The 17926-nt window shown below is 38.5% G+C and overlaps 1 protein-coding gene across 1 annotated transcript; it reads right to left on the reverse strand.

The window, feature by feature from the left end:
• Positions 1 to 1939: 1939 nt before the first annotated feature.
• LOC132296546 (UDP-glycosyltransferase 76E1-like) lies at positions 1940 to 4757 on the reverse strand. Its single transcript, XM_059794738.1, has 4 exons — positions 4451 to 4757; positions 4186 to 4363; positions 2893 to 2980; positions 1940 to 2428 (listed from the first exon to the last, which is right to left on the reverse strand). Exons 1-4 carry the CDS (start codon positions 4755 to 4757, stop codon positions 1940 to 1942), a joined length of 1062 nt encoding a protein of 353 aa, XP_059650721.1.
• Between the last annotated feature and the right edge of the window lie 13169 nt (positions 4758 to 17926).

The raw sequence follows: 17926 nt of genomic DNA on the forward strand, positions 1-17926 counted from the left end.
GCAAAACTCTGTGAACAAAAAAGATTCAAAATGAGAAAATATGAATCACAGAAGAAACAATGTGAAATACCGCATCCCGAGCAGAGAGATATGCCCTGAACAAGTTCGGCAGCAACTGGGGCCAGAAACCCTGAAACTGGGGGAAAACGACCACAAGGAAATTCTAAGAGCACACAACTCAATGAAATGTGAAAATGAATCCCGTATGAGGATCTAGGCTCAAAACGAGGCATTTTTTCAATAACTTTCATTAATTGCACTATAGCACCTCCAAAAAGTGAAAACTACAATAATGGCCTAGAATGAAAATATCTTCCAAAATTATTTTCTTAAAAACCCCTGAAATAAAATATCTTCAAAAGATATTTATGAAAAACACCCCAAGAAAAGAAAAAGATTCTGAAAAACTATGCATCCATAACTCTATGGATACCGGGAGCAACCAGAGTACTTTACTGCAAAAGTAAAGATACGTATTTCGTGGAAACCACTTAGAATGAAGATACGTGAAGTTGAAAACCAACTCCGGGCATGAAAAGTGAGGTTGTGCCATAAAGTGACAAATAGGGAAAAGATAAAATAGGGAAAAGAATGAAAAGTGAATAATGTCCAAAAAGTGAAAATGTGGAAATGACTCGGTCCTTAAAGGAATTTGTCAATCCAAATGAAAGAGTCTCAGAAACCATTTCTGAGCACTTGAAATGACACTAAGTGACGAGAAACTAAACACAGAATAGAAATGACAACGAAAAAAAATTTATCTGTAAAATTTGAAGAAAAAGGAAAGGAAGGAAAATGACCGGGTCATTACAAAATTCGGGTTAATAGATCTCCATCTACAAATCCATAGAGCTCAATCCATTACCCTCCATGGCCACCACTTCAATCTCACCTCAAATTCAGACACCCATTACCCTCTTCAACAAACCAACCAAAACAAACCCATTGAGGCAATCATATATATACATATATATGTATATCAATATAGAGCTTTGTTATGTGTGTACATTATTATGTAGATAGAGAGTGAGTAAAAAAAGAGGGGTTTTGGTAATATTGCCTATGAGTCTTTTGGGTTCTGATTTGGTTTTCAAGGTCACATTCATGATACAGAGAAAACATTGATGGTGATGGTGGTTTGTCGATAGGGTAAGCGGTGGTGAGTGACTCGACTGGTGATCACTTTGTAATGGTGGCTACAGTTGTTGGGTTTAACCCGTGAGACCGTAAAGGTATTACGCAGTCATCGGTGTTTACAAGAAAAGTGACCATTGGGTAGCTGCAGCCAATACGGGCCAGAAACGGCTGGACCAGATGAGTGCTGGGTCGAGGCCGGCCGGAAAGGAGCACCGGATGTCCCCCTTTCATGTGCTACTTGCCGGATCTCCCTTGCTTTTTGTACTTGAGTTACGTTGGAGAGAGAAAGAGATAAGAGAAAGTAGAGAGAGGGAATAGAGATGGAAGGGGATGTCGGATGGGGGCGAGGATAGTGGGATGATCTCTTGGATCCGGCAGTCGCAAACGAAAGGGATGTAGAAGTCGTGCTTGTTGATGTGGTTCTCGTTGTCCTAGTCGATTCGAGTTACCTAAATTTCTTGAACGCAAAGAGAATGAATGAGCATAGTTTGGCAATACTTAACTTAATTCTATGTTTACGTTTGTACACCGATCTTAATTTGATTAGGCCATATCAGCAGGCTGGATAAAGTTCACCCAACCTGAATTAGACACCAGCATTATCCCTTTTGAATATCCTTTATTTTCCCCCTTTCTCTTTCGATATTATATTTTAATATATTTAAAATATTGTGTTTGTCTTGTGAATTAACATGATGGAACATGAACAGAAAACAAAATCTTAATGACTTTATTAACACTTAAGTTGTAGACTATACCAAGTTTTGCAATCCTAAATTTTTAGACAAATTAACAAACCTATTTATGATCTAGTGATATGAGCAACGAAAGAATCCAATTCCATGCGTGACACATCGCCTTCCTCCACTAACTGTTTGACAGCACCACTCATTTCCACCACTCTTTTCCTCAAGTCAACTCCTTCCTTTGACACCAGCAATCTTTTCATATCTATTTCAACCGTTGATGAGCTTACCAACTCATCACGACGCGCCCAATCATTGACCACTAGGCCAACCTTGAGTAACTTTATTACGAGTATAGTGTTCCTCAGCTGGTTTGAATGCACAGGCCATGCCGCAATTGGCACCCCCATACTAATGCTCTCCATACATGAATTCCAACCACAGTAACTCATGAACCCTCTTATTGATTCGTGTCCAAGAATTTGCAATTGAGGTGCCCAATCTTTCACCACCATTCCCTTTCCTTCCACTCTTTCTTCAAACCCTTTTGGTAGTTGAGCTCTTCTTGTTTCTCCCACAAACATATCTCTCAATACCCAAATGAACTTCTGCTCACTTCCACTGCAAGAAAAATAATTTTTTACCATGCATTTTCTACTACCATGGTTTTAAAATAATTGTGGTAGAAAGTATATTTTTTGGCACGGGATTTTAAAACCGTGGTAGAAGACCCTTTCTACTACAGTTAATGGAAAACCGTGGTAGTAATTATATTCTACCACGGGTAAGCACCGTGGGAAAAAGTGAATAATTTTAGACAAATTTAGGCGGGTCTTATTCCCGCTAGTTTCATTAAAATAATAATAATAATAAAATTATATGCAAAAACATATATACACAGAAACCACACACAACATATCTAAGCCCTAAACCACACAGAAACTCCTAACCCACACACAACTCTATCTACTCGATATACAGGCGCAGCTCAGTACATCGACAAAAAATCTTCCCTTTTCAGACCATCAAAACTAGCGAACGGTAATGACGTCGTTATCTTTTTTCACACCGGTTGCTTTGTTTCTTCCTTCAAACCTTTCTCTAGCTCTTTCTCTCCCTGACCCTCTTTCCCTCCATGCCAACGAAGCCTTTTCTTTCTAATTTGAAAGGGCTTAAAGCAATGTTTGTGTAATAGATCCAAGCCCTAACCCTCCCTCCCTCTCTCATTTGAAGCCCCCATTATCTAAGTCCTAACCCCCTTCCTCCCATTCGAAGCCCTAATTTATATCGTGTCTGCATTGAAATTGGAGGTTACATTTTTCACTACTGTCAAAATTAGAGGTTTCTATTCTTCGATACATTATCAAAATTGGAGGTTAATTTCTGTTCTTTGCTACTATATTGTCCATAACGGCATTGCCCTTAGTTGACACCGAAATTTTCAAAATCAATTGTCGGCTGACTGAAAAGTGAGGTTTAGTCGGACGAACCTGGGGTTTCAGTTGACCGATTATGAAGTTCGGCAAGCTGAAAAAAGGTTTTCTACGACTCAACTCTCTGGAATGCCAAAGTGTGCACTGTCAGTCGGCTGATGGTCCTTGTCAGTTGGCTGAAAGGCTTTAGGAAGCTTTTATCTATAGTAGATAACACTAAAAAGACTAGATTTGTTATGAGCCAACCTGCACAAGACTTGCTATGCAACCAAATCCCGAATTCACGGCAAAATATACAACGTCACACAGGTATAAACATCAATAATTTTTCTCAAAACGTAACATCATTCTCCCATTCAATATAAAATATTCACATAGTCTCAATTTGCTCAAAATACTATCATGTGTCATAGTTACAATACACGATCGTGGTTTACAAATGAATACACTTTTCTAAAGATTGAGACTTTACAAAAGAATGGTGCAAATTATACACACATACACACTAAAATACACACATACACCATAATGCTGCAAATTCCATTCAGCTCGAAACTTAGCCACCAAGAAATGCAATATTCTTGCATATTCACTTAATTTAGGACCACTGCAACGTGTCACACTACTAAGACTCAACCAAAGTAATACTAAGCAAATTAATAATAGCTGCAAGTAAGAGAAGGGATAGCTGAAAAACTACCCTTATTTCAGTCCATTCTCCCCCTTTTTGACATTGAAGGACAAAAGGTGAGAAGGAACAATAATGAGAGGCTTAGAAAGAGGGTGGAACAACCCTGAGAAGAGCTCTGCGGGTTAAAAATCGTTGAGGGAGAAGAGGTTTTATTAGGATATCTGCCAGTTGATTTTCAGTTGGTAAGTAAGTAATGTCAATGAGGCCTTTCTGAACTTTGTCTCTAAGAAAGTGATACTTGATGTCAATATGTTTACTCTTCCAGTGAAGTGTGGGATTCTTGCTTATGGCAATGGCACTTTGATTATCACAATAGAGTTTAGGAGGACCTGAGAAATGAAGACCAAGATTAGCAAGAGTAGTGTGCATCCAAAGAAGTTGAGAACCAGCCTGAGAAGCAGCTATGTATTCAGCTTCTGAAGTAGAAAAAGAGATAGTATCCTGCTTCTTACTTAACTAAAAAACTAAGTTGGAACTAAGAAGATAGCAACAGCCTGATGTACTTTTTCTGTCAGGTAAGGATCCACCCCAATCAGCATCTGAAAAGGCTGTGATAGGCAATGCAGACGAGAAGATATAATGTAGACCATAGGAAATAGTACCCTTGACATATCTCAGAATCCTTTTAGCAGCCTGAAGATGAGAGAGTCTAGGATTGCTTTGAAATCTTGCTACCAACCCCACAGAATACATGATTTTAGGTTTTAAAGCTATGAGATACAATAGACTGCCAATGATAGACCTATAAAGAGTAGAGGGAACTGATTCTGTGGTACATAAGGGAGTTGAAACAGATTTGCACTCAGTCATACTGAATTTTGTAAGTAACTCAGAGGCATATTTCTGTTGAGAGATGAAGATTTTTTTAGAGGTTTAATGAATTTGAAGACCTAAGAAGTATCTAAGAGTTCCCAAAAGAGACATTTCAAATTTGGTTTTCATCAAATTTGCAAACTCTGATGCTAAAGATGTATTGGAGCCACAAAACATAATGTCATCAACATAGACTTGAAGAATGAACTGATCTTGATGAAGGTTGACATAAAGAGTACTATCCACTTTTCCTCTATGAAAACCTTGTTTAATTAAGAGCTGATGCAGTTTTTCATACCAAGCCCTAGGAGCTTATTTGAGACCATACAAGGCCTTGTTTAGCTTGAAAAAATTGAAGGAGGCTTGGGATCTTTAAAACCTTCAGGTTGTTCCAGTTATACTTCTTCATTTAACTCTCCATTCAAAAAGGCAGACTTAACATCCATTTGATACACTTTGACTTGCTTGTGACAAGCAAAGGGCAAGAGCATTCTAATGGATTCTATCTTAGCAACTGGGGTAAAGGTTTCATCATAGTTAATACCAGCTTGTTGAGAGTATCCTTTACACACCAATCTAGCCTTGTTTCTGATAACTATCCTTTTTTCATCAAGTTTGTTTCTGTAAATCCATTTGGAACCAATAACATTCTTAGCTGCAGGTCTAGGAACCAGTGTCCAAGTGTTATTCTTGTGAATTTGATCAAGTTCTTCTTTTATAGCAACCACCCAATCTTCACTTTTCTGTGCTTCAGAGTAAGACTTTGGTTCAATAGAGGATAACATTGCAAAATGACTGTATTCTTCTCCATCATCAACTTCTAATTCAATGAGTTTCTTCTTGTTTCTTGTTTGAGCACCAGCCTGAGGAGAACCAATAATGTTTTTAGCTTGAACCTATTTTTGTAATCCTGGATAAGTAACTTCTCTATGATCATCAAGTTCTGAAGTTGATTTAACAGATTTATCTAACCCTTGAACAAAATGAGATGGACTGGCTTCAGTTGATCCAGGTGTGGAACTGATGTCATCATTAATACTGAACTGTGGAGTTTCATCAAATTTAACATGAATTAATTCAATAACCTTGGAGGATCTTAGATTGTAGCATCTGTAAGCCTTGCTTTTTGTAGAGTACCCCAAGAATATCCTGATGGACGGAGGCCGCACTACCACCAAGTTTGAAAGTGTGAAATTTAAGGTTAGGGCCAAGAGTTTTACAATTATAGAAGCCACTACTACCTTTCACTATAAATATAGCTAGGGCGAGTAGGGATCGTCCCAAGGGATTGTGAGGGTCGAACAAGGTTGTGGAATTGCTATTAGGGCTAGTAGGTCGAGTGATCAAACAATTGGTTGGTTGGTTGATTAGACTAGAGAGCAACTAAATTAAACTAAGTGATAACAAATAATGCAATTAAGAGTAAGTAAGAGAGAGAAGAGTCTTGGGGTTTAGAGATCACCACCAAGCAATGCATTTTTATACCGTTGAGAAGTGACTAATGAGGGCAAATAGTGTGTTGCAATATTGGGGTGTGTGTGTTTGGTTGATTCAACAAGCAAGGATGACTAGGTAAGCATGTATTATATAAACATTATGTAAAAGGCACAATATATCTAAGCAATGAAGCATATATTGTCTAAACAACATGTGAAAGACACAATAGATCAAAACAAGTCATTAATCCTTTCATTAAGCTCACAATCCAAATACAACACAAGGTTAGAGACATATGCTACATGCATTTAAAGCTTGGATCATCAAACAACAAGCATGGATTGTCCTCCGATTTAACACTACACTACAACTACACTACATCTACACTACTAGCATAAAAAAAAAACTAGGGGAGAGGCACAATCCATCAAGGAATAAGTATAAACCATCAAGAAAATCACAAGAGCATTCTTTTAAGCACTATGTTTTGACCATCTCTAAATCTATAGCATCAATACACATAGACATGCATCAATAACACAAAATCTAAAGACAAGCACATGAACATATATTCTAGCATACATAGACATATGGATAGAATGAAATGATCAATTGGAAGCATTAAACCATATAAATCATTGAATAAACAAAATGTATATATCCAAGTGTCAAAACATTAATTACAACACTAATCCCTCAATAATACACAAGATTAAGATATAGAAAGCATGCTTGGGGCTAACTTTAGCCCCAAGAGGATATCTAGCCACTCATGGTGATGTTGCTCCAACCCTCAAGGGCTAACTCCATGGTTGAAATCTGGTCCTTGTTGATGAAGAACTCCAATGGTGTCTCTAGCCTCCTCTTATTTTCTTAAACATTAAGACTTGCTTCCAAGAGAATAAACCCTAGAATTGTCTTTCTCTCAAAAAGTGCATCATATTCCTTTTATAGGTAGGTCAAGTGACACACAAAATGAGCTGGGGTCGTGCAAAGAATATTCTCTAATGATTGGATAGAGGACGGATTGAATAAGTTGGCTTTTTAACTTTTTCGCGCTGGAGGAAGTTCGATCGATCGAACCTTGGACTTGGATCGATCGAACTTGCTGAGATCCATTGAACTGAGGCTGGATCGATCCAACTAGTTGAGCATTTTGGGAAAAGACTAATCCGAGATATTTTGGGAGATACTTTTGGGAAAAGGACAAAAGTCGTTAGTAGGTGGTATAGCTGTGGATAAGATCAATCATTTGAATAAGGACAAAAATGTTTGATCGATCGAAGGGTGGTGTTGGATCGATCGAAATTTGGACTTTTTGCTTTGGGTCAAGGTTTGGATCTATCTTAAAGTACTGAGATCGATCAGTGTTCGATCAATCAAACCTTGAAGTTGGATCGATCAAACTTTGTTGCTTCCCACCTTTGGCTTCATTTATTTCTTTCTTTCTCCACTTTGCTCTTTTCTTTGTTTAATCCCAGAATTACTTCAATTAAGCTCTTATTTGGCTGTGTTAGCTTATTTTCGGGATAAGTGCCTAAAAATAGAAATAATACAAAATCAATCTAAAACGGTAAAGTAAGATAGATAAAGGTACTAGAATGCTTAAGCTTAAGGGGTTTAAATACGTACTTTTCAACACTCATCACACCCCCAAACTTAAATATTGCTAGTCCCTAGCAATGAACTAGAAAGTAAAGGAATGAAATGAACAACTATACAAGTATGAATCTAGAAAACAATAAATGGATAACGCCACTTTTGTAGGGAACACGATTGCACTTAGCATATGCAACAAGCCTTTTAAACCCCTAGGTTACCCCTAGTGGATGAGTGAAGTCTTGTGAGGGTTTCCAGAAATGGTACCTATAAACATTAAGCTCATTCTTTCAAAAGAGGTACCAATATTGCAAACAAGCATTGGGAGAAAGCTACCTCAAGTATGCAATTTTTCAAACATTTCTAAGCAATCTCCTAAAATCACAACATCAAGCAAGCAAGTATAGTCCTCCACACATCAAGACAATGATCATGCAAATCAAAACAACTCTAGAAACCTTTTTGAGTGGACCAACATCAAATGTGTTGCTATCTTAGCCAACTAAAGAATTAATCACATCCTTACCCTCAAACTAGCACACAAATTTAGTACCGATCATCACGACAAAAAGTGGACCTTTTATTAAAGCTTATTGTTCTAGGTGCGCTTATATATATATATATATTTTTTAGGATTAAAGATGGAAGCATGGTACAATGTGTTAATCTATTAAGCTTTCTAGTGATTCATGAAGGTCGAGCGTTAGGTCAATGACTCCCAAACCAGACGGCTTTAGGGTATTAGGCATTCAAACACCCCTACGGACTTATAAGCTCAAATCAACTAGGCTAAAAATTAAGACAACAACCATCTAATCATTTCCCACTTCTCACCATTTGGGAGAAGTCCTCACTTTTTTTTATTGCTTTTGCAATTTTTTTTTTTTTTTTTTTTTTTTTTTTTTTTTAGAATGATTGTTAACCTATAGTTTAGGCCCTCCACTTTTCAGCGTGAGAAATTTAGTGCTTGATGAGGTTAGAATCCCAGCTACTTAGTGAAAAGGGGTTGTTATCCACCTTTATCAAGAATGAAAGCTTTCAATGCACTACTAGCTCAATTGGGATATAACCAATTCAATAATCAACAAAGCATGTACCCCACAAATGAATGCTAGTGTGCGCCGGTGCTAGTGTAGAATACTAGAGTGAATCTCAAAACAATCACAAAATCAGGATGATGTGGACCACAAGTGTAAGCAAGATATCAATTTTTCAAAAAATTTACTCCTAAATGGCATCCATAAGGCATACAAGGAGTATTGGACTCTCAAGTCAAGCAATTTTTAAATTTTAAGCAATATAGTCCTCAAAATATCAAAATAATAGCTAGATATGGACCAATCATAGAAATATCCCTCAAATACACAAGTCATGCTCAAAATCTTGAAATTTAAAGCCAACACTGCAAAACACCATTCCCCCCAAACTTAAATGGCACAATGTCCTCAATGTGCAAAGAGAATAAAGGAAAGAGTATACCAATGCAACTAAGCAAGAATGATCAAGACTGAAGTATCCAAAGTGGGTGGCATAGCCCCCCCAAACTTGGGATGAACTGTGGTCCTGAAAATTGGCACTTGGATAAACTCATCAGATAACAAATTGGGATAATTAGTGCACAGTGGACATACAAGTGTAAATGGGATAATGAAATAAAATAGGGAGAGAGATATAAGGGTGGTCCTGAAAATCGGGAAGTACACTCTCACTGAAGTCACTGTGATGCACCTGATGGAGTCAAACATACAGATATAAGAATATAATATATGACATCCATAGTAAAAACAGATATATATAAAACAGATAAAGTGCAGGTACAACAGAAATATCAAAGCCGACAGACCGGCTGTAAAAATAATAGTACTGTACAGTGACAAAAATAAAGTATCAATAGTAGAGAGGGATCATGAGATAGAAGGAACTGGGAACTCAGGAGGATGAGGTAGGACGGGTAGGTCGGGCTCCGCAGATATCTTTAGATAAATCTCGGAACATAGTCGCGACATCCGTGCGCAAGGAAGCAAAATTAGCTCTGTGGGCTATAAAATCATCTCGTATGGCAACAACAGCATCCTCAAGAGTTTGTAGACATACTTCAAAGCCAGGGTCAGATCTGGAGCCTCAAGTATAGAAGAGTCAGAAGAAAGCTCTTGAGTCTGCTCCTGCTCATGAATGGGCGACCCAGCTGGAGAGTACTGCTCTGTGTCGTCTGTAGGGCGCTCTAAATCGATATCTATATGCTTGGTAGCTGGATCGACTGGTGCGTCATCCGCTGTGGGATCTGGTGTTGGTGCCTCAGCTACTGCCTAAGCTGCTGCCTCTGTCTCTGCCTCTGCCTCCTCCTCAGCCTCTAGCTCCTCTGCAGCCACTACTACGTGGTCCTGCAGTCTCGTAATAATGGTGTTGTAGCTCTTGGTCCAGTCCTTCTTCAGAAAGTGATAGGAACCTCTCTCGGGGTGCTCCCGAGGATGAATAGGGTAGTGCTGGTAGATAAGAATCTGGGTGATGAGGTGGCTGAATGGGAGAGACTTAGCCCGTCCGAGCGTCTCCTTGCTAATATACTCATCATATAGCTTCCTCATCACGCTCTAGATGAGCGCGAGAATAGATACCCAGTGCCCGGTGTAGAAGGCATAGAGGGCTGTCAAATAATCTCCCCTCCTCTAAATCTTGTGCCCTGCCATGTAGATATTCTGGAAGAGCACAGAATCGGTGAACCACAAGTCATCTGGAAAGAATGTCCGGGTGGTGAAGGTCTCGCCACCAGCATGGTGACCTGTAAGAAAAACTGCCATGTCGGCATAAGAAGGCCTGTATAGCCTCAGATATGTTTCCTGAAGCTTTAGTGGACAGCGGTGTGGGTAGTGGCAAGAGCGGGCTAGTAAGTCCACTGTGATAGTGATTTGATGGCCATTTACAGAAGTGACCAGCTCTGCTATGGTACCTGGGGATGGTCGGAGGTTTTGGTAGAACAACCGTACCAGCCGCGGGTAGACTGGCTCTGTGACTGGGTTAAGAATAGCTGCCAGGCCCCTCTGAATAATATCGTGGTAAGCTGATCGGGTCAGCACCGATCTAGAGAAAAAGGACGTGTGGAACACTGACTCATGGTTGACCGCCATATGCGCATATCTAGGCACGAGCCTATCATGCTTCTGAGCTGGCTGAGCTGGCTGGCGTGGTGGACATGGTACAGGTGAATGCTCAGCTCCAGCATGTGGTGGAGATAGTGATGGAGTAAATGTAGGATGAGCCGTAGAGGTGGATGGAATATGATCAGCCTCTACCTCAGCCTCGTGAGATGGTGACTAAGGTGGGGTAGCCTGTGCTGGCTCCTGCTGTGCATGAGAGGGCTCTGCTGGCTCCTCTGTCCGTGGTCTGATATGGCGCTGAGGCCCGTGTTTCCTGTTGGCAATGGTCTTCCTCTCAACCATGGCTTGCAAAAAGAAAAAGAAAAACTTGCAATGGGAGTTAGTGCCAGAATAAGAAAATTTAAGCACAATATAGAAACATACATGTCAGATAGGATAGACAAAACATATATGACATATATCTATGTAAGTGGCAGGATGTGAAGCATGCTAAACAATGTAAGTATGAAATACATCCAATATGGAATATCACAGGCATTGGGCATTTATGAGATAGCATGAACATAAGATATGAAAAATGAAGTGTGTGTGTGAGATCTATGAAATTCGATCGATCAGAAAAAGAAGTGAGATCGATCACAAAAGTTGGATCGATAAAAAATAAGTGAGATCAATCTCACAACTTCAATCAATCTAAGACATGAGTTCGATCGATCTCGCAAGATCGATCTGAGATACAAGTTCGATCGATCGAACTGTGCGATGAATATAAACAGTCACAGATCTGTGACTTTGGAAGCACGGGCCCCACACGAACGTGTTCGTGGGCCCATCAACACAACACATCAACAAATATCATCACCCAATCATGGCCCATCCTCCCAAAAATAGATCAAACACACACATATATATATATACGAAGCATATACACATATATATAAACATGGAAACTCAGTGCTTCGAAGCTTCAAAAATGGAGATTCAATCATGTATAAAGCATGAATGTAACATATAAAGCATGTATGGATGAGATTGAAGCTTAAATGAACATGAGATGCTTGGATCCTACCTCAAATCGAAGGGAGAGAAGTGGATGCGAAGATTGGATGAGAAATCCGAGATGAGAGAGGGAGTGTAGCTTGGATCTCATCGGAGATGTCACCGGAGATGAGGGAGATGGGGTGCACAGTGTCGATGAAGAGGAAAGTAAGGGTTTGGAGGGTTGGATCGATCTAAATAATCGATCTTGAGACCCTCCAGGTCTATTTTAAAAACATTCCCGACAGAGTTCGATCGATCGAACTGCAACTTCAGATCGATCGAACTTTGATGAACTCTCCTCAAAGTATATTTAAAATTTTTGAAATTTTGAAAAATGCAAACCTAAAATTAAAAATTGTAAAATAAAATAAAATAGAATGAAATATTTTTATTTTCATATTTATTTATTTATTTATTTTTATTTTTTTTAAATTGAATAATAAATAAAATAAAACAAAATCTTTTTGTATTTTTGAAATATTTTTGAGAAATAAAATAAAATAAAATGAAAATAAAATAAAAGAAAAATGAAAATATTTTTGGATTTTTGAAATTTGAAAAGTCAAAATAAAGTCAAACAATGAAATGAAGAACTGAGATCGATCGAAACAAGAGTTCGATTGATCAGATAGAGAGCAAGAATATGCAGGTTTTTGGCTCAGAAAATTGGCTAAGTGTTGGAACTTGAAGATCGATCGAACTTGGAAGTTGGATCGATCGAAGAACTTCAGATCGATCTTGAGATGTTTCGATCGATGAGACAGAGAGGTGAAATATGCAAGTTGATGCAGGCCCAAAAATTTTCTAAGTGTTGAATCATGAAATCGATCGAACTTTGAAGTTGGATCGATCGAAGGTCTCCTGATCAATCTAAGAATAAGTTCGAACGATGGGATAGAGAGGTGATTTGGATGTAGGTTTCTGCAGGTTGAAAATTTTGCTAAGTTTTGGATGCAGAATGGAGTTTGATCGATCAAACTCAGGTTTGAGATCGATCGAACTATGCAGAATGCTCAATACTGACATGAAAGCTCATGCAATCCTCACCAAAGTTCCTTTCAATGCATATGAGAACGAAAAACAAGTATCTAGACTTCGCAAGAATTAAAATTTAAGATAGAAATGGGGGAGGAATAGGGTTTTGACATCCTACGAAATGTTTTTGCTAGTCTTTAACGTCTCTAGCAAGACATTGGGCTCTTTTAGCCCGGATCAAAGATCTTGTAATGCATCCCCTCCTTGTTGGGGTGATAGATGCTTTGAACTCCACCCAACAAATGGTTCTTTGAAGAACTTGTTGGATTAAGCTCAAAAGAAACTTTTGATCCTTTGTCTATGCAATCACAACCTTTGGGCTTCCATGCCCTTTCAAAGCAAGAATTTGAAACAAGACTTTTAGAATGCAAGGTTGAAGATGATCCTTTGGAAGTTTTGGTTTTGCACAAAATTTTATTTCCTTGACATTGAAGATCATGACATTTATCTACAACATTAACCTCTCCTTTATATTTGTCAAATGAATTGGGTGTGGGATTAAAGATATTCAACTTCACCTTCATGTGGCCAAATGAGATCTTCATTATCCCCGTCTTACAATTAATGTTGGCATTAGCGGTTAGCAAGAAAGGACGGCCAAGGATAACAGGAATTTGGCTCTTAGGATTGAGGACCAGTTCCGTGTCTATGACAACGAAATCAACGGGAAAGAAGAATTTATCAATCTTTATCAAAACATCCTCAATTATACCCCTAGGCTTTTTAATGGATCGGTCGGCAAGTTGTAAAACTACTGACGTCAGTTTTAATTCACCTAGGCCCAATTTGACATAAACTGAGTATGGAAGAAGGTTAACACTTGCTCCTAAGTCAAGAAGCGGTCGAGTGATCAAAGATGGTTTGTTGGTTAGATTAAACTACAATTTAAACTAAATAGAAGTAATGGAAAAACAACTAAAGTAAGTAAGGTGTAGAGAATAAGAGAGAGGAGTCTTGGCTCATAGAGTTCACTGGTGGGTTGCTATATGCTACCATGCTACCAATAATAATCAACCCTTGCAATAACATAAATCATTGTAAAATAGGGCTATCATAGGGGTAAGTCGAACCACAAGGACTGCAAGTTTATGGCAACTAAGGTCTTAAAAATCAATTTGTTTGAAGATAAAGGTGCAAGGTTTGGTTTGTTTGTCACTTAGAACTAGGAAGTGAAAATTGCATAAAACAATTAATTGAAGGAAATTAAGAGGAGAGAAACTTATGTAGAGAGGGCTAGGGAAATGAGTCCACCATTAACCATATAAACATGCTAGCTTGTGATTAACTTAGGAAACAACTTATATATATATGATCATGATATGTAGGAATACAAGATTTCTACATTATCTTCAAAAAGTTCATGAAATCAAGAAGCAAGTATAGTCTATCAAAGTTTTACATGCTTGAACTACCTAAACTAAGGTGTAGCCTTTGACATGCTCACTAAGCTAGAGACTATCAAACCCCTCAATCAAATGGTAATAGCATATGAAGTCAAAAACCAAGAATAATCCATCAAAGGGCGGCCCTAAGCTATGGACTATTAAACTTCTCATATAATATGCCATTAAAAACCATTACACAATCTCATTTCCATTCTCATTATGAAAATGCAAGCCATACAATCATGAGAAAATATAATCTAAGACAAGATAATAGATTCAACATAATCATTTATAGAAATTAATATCCAGTACATCAAGTGTAGAGCTCTAGATTATGAAACTACCATATACATACTTCATTCCCCAAATTAATAAAACTAAAGCATACTTACAAAGAAAGGCTTCGTCACCTCCTTAGAAAGGGAGTTAGTTACCCATAGAAGCAAGGGAGGAGGAGGTTGAGAGGATCAACCCCTCCATTTTTATACCTAGAAGCAAGCTCCAACCTAAACTTTCAAGAACACAATATTTCTCTCTCTAGAAAAACTTTCAATGTTAGTTGATCATAATACCATGCCGCAAGCCTCTAATAAGCAACAATATTCTCCCAACAACTCTAAATTTATGGCTCAAAATCCCTAGAAGAGTGCAGAGCCATTTATTTAGTCAAAGAGACAATATTGGGTAAAACAATGGAGTTGACAACCTGCTGTCTGCAACATGGCGGGCGCCTGCAGCGCAGGGCGGTCGCCCGCGGAGTGTCAAAGCTGGCTTCCATGCGCTGGCAAGGGGCATATTTGGCTCTGGTGATGGCAAATGGCGAGGGCCCGCAGTGCATGACTAGGCCCCGCTAAATTTGAAACCTACTGGAATGAAATTCTTTCTTCCTTTGGAATTAATTGCTTCAATCATAAAATGGCTAGCGCCCGCAGGAATTATACATGACGCTGGCGGGCGCCTGCAATGCTCCTGGTCTCAAAAACACCTCTATAAAATTGACCTTTGGCTCGGCCCGATGATGCTAACTTCTTTCTTAGCACGATGTAGAGAATGCCATGAGTTCAATGGCACAAATTAGCTTTGCAAACTGTAGATCCCCGGCCCAGCATGCTTCGATCTTCAAGAACTCATCAAAACATCATTCTTATTCCTTTTTGGGAAACAAACCTGAAAATAAACAAAGACATGCAAATGAAGATAACCTATACAATAGAACCAACTAATGGACTTAACTAATGCAAATAAAGGGCGCTTGAATATGTAATATTCGGCGCTTACCACAACCCCAAACTTACATTTTGCTAGTCCCATAGCAAAACCAAAATGAAGTACTCAATTAAATGACAACATTTGGAATGCTACCCAAAAATATCAACTATGGTGCAAGAAGATGCACAAAGCTCATTTGCAACATAGATCAGAGAGAACATTGGGGATGGAATCATTATGAAGACTACTTTGTGTATATAAAGCCTTGATATAACAAAATGGCCAAACATATTTCAATTCTCATGCATCAACATCATAGTCTATATAAATACTTCAATTGTCATATCTATGAAAGAAATCATCTCTAGCTTCATGAAAAGTGAACTGGATTCCCAGTATGTGGTTTTTACCTTCTTTTTCCCATTTCAAGAACACAAATCTTCAAATCATTGAATTTTCCTTTTAAATAAGGTCTCTAAGGCATGAATTTATTCAAAATACAACTTTTGTTGCTTTTATATATGTATATATATATATATATTATGGTTGTGACGCCCCAGGTTGCTTTTGTTGCTTTTCAAGCCAGTGCATCTTGTGATGAACCGAAGTTTGACCCGATAATGGATCCGAATGTGGAAGCAAAAACAGAAAACAAGACTCTAAGAAGTCAAAGTGACCTTCCATGAGGTCGTGGAACTCAATGAGAACTGATGTGGAAGCGAAGATCAAAAATATGACAAATAAGCCCCCAGGGGCAAAATAGTCATTTCTGAAAATTATGGACTCGAGTGCCATTAAGTACACCGCTGGAAGGACAACGAAAAACTAATCAAGATGGACTCAAGAATCGCATAATTCGGAGTCTGGACGAAGGAGAAACGGCATGACGAAGAAAAACGAGCACTTAAGGCTAAAAGGGTAAACAGGTAATTATCCAGGAAGATCCGGGTGCAACCGAACACACTGTTGGAAAGACAGCGAAAAATTAGTCAAGTTCAAAAAAAAGTTCACTCGATTTGGAGTCCGGACGAGGGAGAAACGAGGGTTTTAAGTTTAGACGTTGCGGCAGCCCAACGAAGGCCATGGCGCGCCCCGCGCCCATGCGCGAGCCCACCGGCGCCCATGCCGACGCCCAATGGCATGCACATGATGACAACAAGAAGAAAAAATTGAGTGTCCAGAACTGAGGCTTGAAATGGAGGTTGAAACGAGTTTTTCTAGAAAAACACGAAGAAGAAACCCCCTATAAAATTGAGTTTTCTACTTGGCGACGTGGACGGAAACAAAAAAAAAATCACTGTGAAATCCCCAGAATGCCCCTAGATTAGAACTGGACAAAAGGCAAAAAGCTGCTACAGGATCTGAGAGTAGAAACGGGTTAGAAGATGAATTTTTCTGGAAAAACAAGAAAAAGAAAACGATCCCAAAATCAAATTTTCTACCCAGATTGGCAAGAGAAAATGAAAAAAACTAGCTACAAAATGGCCAAAAAGCCCTCCCAAGAAATCTGGTCAAGAGAGCTAAAAAGCTGCTAAAATGAAAACTGGAAGCTGAAACTTCACGAGGGATTTCTGGTACCAAGACGACATTTTCTGGAAAAACACAAAGAAGAAACTCCCCCTAAAATCATGTTTTCTAAGTTACAATATGAAGACCAAAATTTATTTTCCGAAGGAAAACCCCAAAAAGGCCCTAAAATCATATTATGCAATAAAAATGAAAAATGAATCCATAGGAGGCTCAAAACACTAAAGATGAGGTCTTTCTTGAAAAAAATCATGTACGCAAATGTAAATGATGATTTTGAGCGTGGGGGAATGGTCCGTGGCTCCTAAAAATGGCCGAGTCAAAATCCGACCCCCCGACGGCCAAAAAGGCAAAAATGAACTTGAAATGGAAAATATGGAAGCCAAAATTAGGAAATGGTTTTAAATGACCATTTGGCCCTTGGCCACACTTCATACAAGATAAATGAGACCTAGTGGCACCACCCGATTTGAAAATGAACCCTTAAAGGCTCTGTTTCTACTATTTTAGCCCAAAAATGCAATATGTGAAATAAAATGAAAAAATGAAAACTAAATCATGTTTGGCCCTTGGCCACACCTCATACATATTAAATGAATCCTAGATAATGAATTTCATACATAAAGCACACTCCAGTGCAAAATAACATACTAAAACGCATGCTTTTTCACATATTCTCATTAAAGATAAAATACAACCACTATGAATAAACATGGACTTCAAATGAAATTTGGCCCTTGGCCTAATATCATATACATAAAATAAGAATCAAAAAGTGTGCTTAGGCACACATTACAAGTTTAGACAAATAGACACATTTGACAAATAAGGTTATAGATGG

This window comes from Cornus florida, unplaced genomic scaffold (assembly GCF_030987335.1).
Source record: "Cornus florida cultivar Cherokee Brave unplaced genomic scaffold, ASM3098733v1 CherokeeBrave_3.0.0_Hap2_Chr02, whole genome shotgun sequence".
Taxonomy (NCBI): domain Eukaryota; kingdom Viridiplantae; phylum Streptophyta; class Magnoliopsida; order Cornales; family Cornaceae; genus Cornus; species Cornus florida.

Excerpts from the sequence above, each read along its gene's own strand:
- LOC132296546 (XM_059794738.1), bottom strand. The coding sequence starts at position 4,757 with ATGACTGAGTGCAAATCTGTTTCAACTCCCTTATGTACCACAGAATCA. Across the intron at positions 2,981-4,185 it reads AGTAAACATATTGACATCAA|AAAGAAAAGGCTTCGTTGGC; the intron begins GTATCACTTTCT and ends CTTTCAAATTAG. Across the intron at positions 2,429-2,892 it reads AGGAAGAAACAAAGCAACCG|TTCATTTGGGTATTGAGAGA; the intron begins GTGTGAAAAAAG and ends AGTGAGCAGAAG.